This window comes from Eubalaena glacialis, chromosome 7 (assembly GCF_028564815.1).
Source record: "Eubalaena glacialis isolate mEubGla1 chromosome 7, mEubGla1.1.hap2.+ XY, whole genome shotgun sequence".
NCBI lineage: Eukaryota > Metazoa > Chordata > Mammalia > Artiodactyla > Balaenidae > Eubalaena > Eubalaena glacialis.
The window spans coordinates 27,728,927-27,733,173 of NC_083722.1; the positions used below are offsets into that span (position 1 = coordinate 27,728,927).

Consider the following 4,247-nt stretch of genomic DNA (forward strand, 5'->3'; position numbering starts at 1 on the left):
AAGTAACATGTTACTGTGAATTTAAACTCTTTAACTTCAAATGTCTTTTATGAAATTTTTAATTAATGTGTTCCCTTTTGCAACACCTTTTTAAAACATAACTTTCAGAACACATTTCCTTGTTACTCAGGTGACAGCATCTGCAGTTTGGACTCCTCAGGGAAAACCAATCAAAACCTAACTTTAACAATACATCCATCCTCTCCTAGCATTAGTTTGAACTGGCAATGATTTGTCTTATTTTATAATATAATATTTATAATGTCTTATTAATCTCATTGTAGTGAAATTAAAATTCCCATCTTAGCTCTCACATCAAGGGTTTGTCCTATTAAGTGTTTACCTCAATTAATAATCAGTAACAAAGATCTATAAGAATCCATTGTGTCCTAAAGAAATTACCTATTTGTGATTTGGACAACTTAAGCCATTTATTCTGGGCCATATTTGTGTATGCCCTTTGTATGTTCTATTAAAAAAAATAAGATTATAAAAACAAAATATGAAATAGTAAATTTTACCTAATAGTCATGTAACAGAACTATGTTAAAAGGATTGATGAATAGATGGAGGGACAAATAGGATAATATGCAAAAAAACAGGGATATACATTAAAATGTGTTCATTGGCTAATCTGTACATAAAGTTACTGCACGAGTTAATTTCTAACTAATTCTGCACTGTGTAAAAAGTTACACAGTTTTCATTCCTAAGCCAATCAGCCATATATAATTTCTCCAAAAATAAAAACTCTCACTCATTTTCAGTTCAAGTAGATGTTTTCATCCTCATGAAACCATGCCTCTTTTCAGATAAAATTTAAAGTTATGCAGGTAGTGAAACAGAGAAAGAGGAGAGAATAAGGTAAGCAGCCTCATCATAATTTCGTAGCCTGAAAGAAATGTCACCATTACCTTGAGTGCTTTACTCATACTCTCTTTGCTATGATGTTATGGGATTCTCCTGAAGAAGCCACCAAGCATTCTCTCACAGTAGACTGAGAATGGAAGAAGCAAGGTAATTAAAATATGCTATTCCCACCCCACCCTAGAATGTATCTAAAGCCAAAGGCTAACACCACGCTATGCTCTTAACAGAAATATTCGTCAAGACAAGGAAAAAAACCAGAAGCATATTATGTTGCCTTGAATAAACAAGGTTTCATAGACCCATTATTTCAAATCTTTCCTTTAACGTGGCATTGCACGAGTTTTTACACCTCAATATAATCAGGATTTGACATGGGTGAGGGGGTATGTGTTTTGTTTTAAAAGAATAAAAGCAATCGTTAAAAGGGATCTGGAAAAGAACCAGCAGTAGGCTTAGACCTCAGGACCGTTCTAATTCCAGGGTTTCTTGACCTCTCCAACTGTCACCCCAAGCCGCCAGTTACCACCACTCCGGGTTCCCCTTCAGCCCTGGCAGTTAAAATCTGCACCCTACCACACACTCCAAATTCAGACTGACAGGACCATTGACCAATCGCAGAGCCAGGTTTCCTTTCCCCAGTCCAATCATGGCTGCCATGTGGGAGACAGCGCAGGGAAGAAAGGGGCGGGCCAAAGCGAAGGGCGTTAGAAAACACCACCTGCCCACTATCTCAGCAGCAACAAAGGGGTTCTCTTCAACATCGGGATCTGTGTTAGCCTGTCTTGGTACTGTCAAGATGTCTCTTTCTAAGAAGTTAACTTTGGACACACTGGATGTGAAAGGGAAACGAGTCATCATGAGAGCAGACTTCAATGTCCCCATGAAGAAGAACCAGATTACAAACAACCAAAGAATCAAGGCCTCCCTCCCAAGCATCAAATACTGCCTGGATAACGGAGCCAGGTCGGTGGTTCTCATGAGTCATTTAGGTAGACCTGATGGTGTTCCGATGCCTGATAAATACTCCTTAGAGCCTGTTGCTGCTGAACTCAAATCCTTGCTGGGCAAGGACGTTCTGTTCCTAAAGGACTGTGTGGGCCCAGAAGTGGAGACAGCTTGTGCTAGCCCAGCTACCGGTACAGTCATCTTGCTGGAGAACCTGCGCTTTCATGTGGAAGAAGAAGGGAAGGGCCAAGATCCTTCTGGAAATAAGCTTAAAGCTGAGCCAGATAAAATAGAAACCTTCCGAGCATCCCTCTCCAAGCTAGGGGATGTGTATGTCAATGATGCTTTTGGCACGGCTCACCGGGCCCACAGTTCCATGGTGGGAGTGAATCTGCCCCAGAAGGCATCTGGATTCCTGATGAAAAAGGAGCTGGATTACTTTGCCAAAGCCTTGGAAAACCCAGAGAGACCCTTTCTGGCTATACTTGGTGGAGCCAAAGTGACAGACAAGATCCAACTCATCAAAAATATGCTGGACAAGGTCAATGAGATGATTATTGGTGGTGGAATGGCTTATACCTTCCTTAAGGTACTCAACAACATGGAGATTGGTGCTTCCCTGTTCGATGAAGAGGGAGCGAAGATTGTCAAAGAGATTATGGCCAAAGCTGAAAAGAATGGTGTGAACATTACCTTTCCTGTTGACTTTGTCACTGCTGACATGTTTGAAGAGAATGCTAAGGTTGGCCAAGCCACTATAGAATCAGGGATACCTCCTGGCTGGATGGCTTTGGACTGTGGTCCTGAGACCAACAAGAAGTATGCGCAAGTGGTGGCCCGGGCCAAGCTAATTGTGTGGAACGGACCTTTAGGGGTATTTGAATGGGATGCTTTTGCTAAAGGGACCAAAGCCCTCATGGATGAAATTGTGAAAGCCACTTCCAAGGGCTGCATCACCATTATAGGAGGTGGAGATACTGCTACTTGCTGTGCCAAATGGAACACTGAAGATAAAGTCAGTCACGTGAGCACTGGAGGAGGTGCCAGTCTAGAGCTTCTGGAAGGTAAAGTCCTTCCTGGAGTGGATGCCCTCAGCAACCTGTAGTTGCCAAAGTGTCCCTTCCTACTGTTTTCTGTCCACAGCCTTTAAGCCAATTTAGTGCTTTTACATCTCAACTTGACTTTTGCTAAAATTGACCCCTAAATCAAGACTAAGGCAGTCACCAAGGGATGGGCCATCAGGACCTCTTAACATCAGCACAGCAACACAACTCATTTTAGTTCTGTCATGCATTTGCCTCCTCTCTTCAAGATCTCATCTGAACTTCACTGTTGTGATTCATAGAAAGTGAGTTGCCTATTAAAGTGAGTTGAATAAGCTGAATCTCTCTCTCTTTTAATTTTAGACCAGCTTTATTATTGTTTCACTGTTTGAAACTTGGAAACAAGACAAAACAAAAGTTGCTGAGGAAGGGTGGGGTAGAAGCTGACAAATTATTAAACAATGAAAGTGCCCAAATAAATTGAGAACAATAACTAAATTTAAGAACTCGTGGGTACCATTAAAGCTCTGCTAAGAGGAAATTTTTACTAAATAAGAAAGAAGAGAAATAAAAGATACATATTAAACCTGAGAAGTTAAAAAGGGAAAGAAATTAAACCCAAGGAAGGAATTATATCTGTGGCTGTGGATGTACAAGAGTACACATATATGCCTGTTAGAATGGGGGCTACAAATTAAATCCAGGTTTCAAATAAAGAAATAATTGTTTTATTTTTAAAGCAGATATTATTTAATAAATAGATAATATAACTGCTAAATCTTAAAACTGACGTTTTGAGATAAAAATACGTATATATATATATATAGTTTAGTTATGGGAAAAGTAAAGATAGGAAAACTCTTCCATATTAGAAAACAGAATAATAAAATACTGAGAAATGTAGAAGAAATGAAAATACTTATTGGAGTATATTTCACCAAATTCTGTAGACAAAGAGCTGGTCCAAAATGCTGTTAACAAATTAAGAGTGAAAGTGAAGAGTAATTTATTCCAGCTGTAATGGCCTATGTCCCAAAGCCTCTGATCAAGTCTATATATTCAACATCCTGAATAATTAAGCTTAAAATTTAATCTTAATATACCTGAAATTTTGGCATATTTCTAAGGACAATATTAATGCCATGGTAACTCTAGGGAAGATGAAGGAGTTAAGATATAGACTTAAAATCAATATAGAAGAAACCGAAAATTAGAGTAGTTGAAACAAGCAGATAGCATATTACTCTTTTGCATAAAAGTCTGGGGCAAATAGGTGGTCTCTTCTCCATGAGGTCATCTAGGCAACCAAACTTGAGAAACAAACTTGCTAATCCCAATAAGGGGGTTCCACATGCCTGAGCTGTCTGTCGGAGTTTTTATTACTTGGTA

At 39.2% G+C, this 4,247-nt stretch overlaps 1 protein-coding gene across 1 annotated transcript; it reads left to right on the forward strand.

The window, feature by feature from the left end:
- The first annotated feature begins 1,666 nt into the window (after positions 1 to 1,666).
- Positions 1,667 to 2,920, forward strand: PGK2 (phosphoglycerate kinase 2). The gene has a single exon (XM_061194987.1). It carries the CDS (start codon positions 1,667 to 1,669, stop codon positions 2,918 to 2,920), a length of 1,254 nt encoding a protein of 417 aa, XP_061050970.1.
- Positions 2,921 to 4,247: the final 1,327 nt, after the last annotated feature.

Coding starts and splice junctions, on each gene's coding strand:
- PGK2 (XM_061194987.1), top strand. CDS start 1,667: ATGTCTCTTTCTAAGAAGTTAACTTTGGACACACTGGATGTGAAAGGG.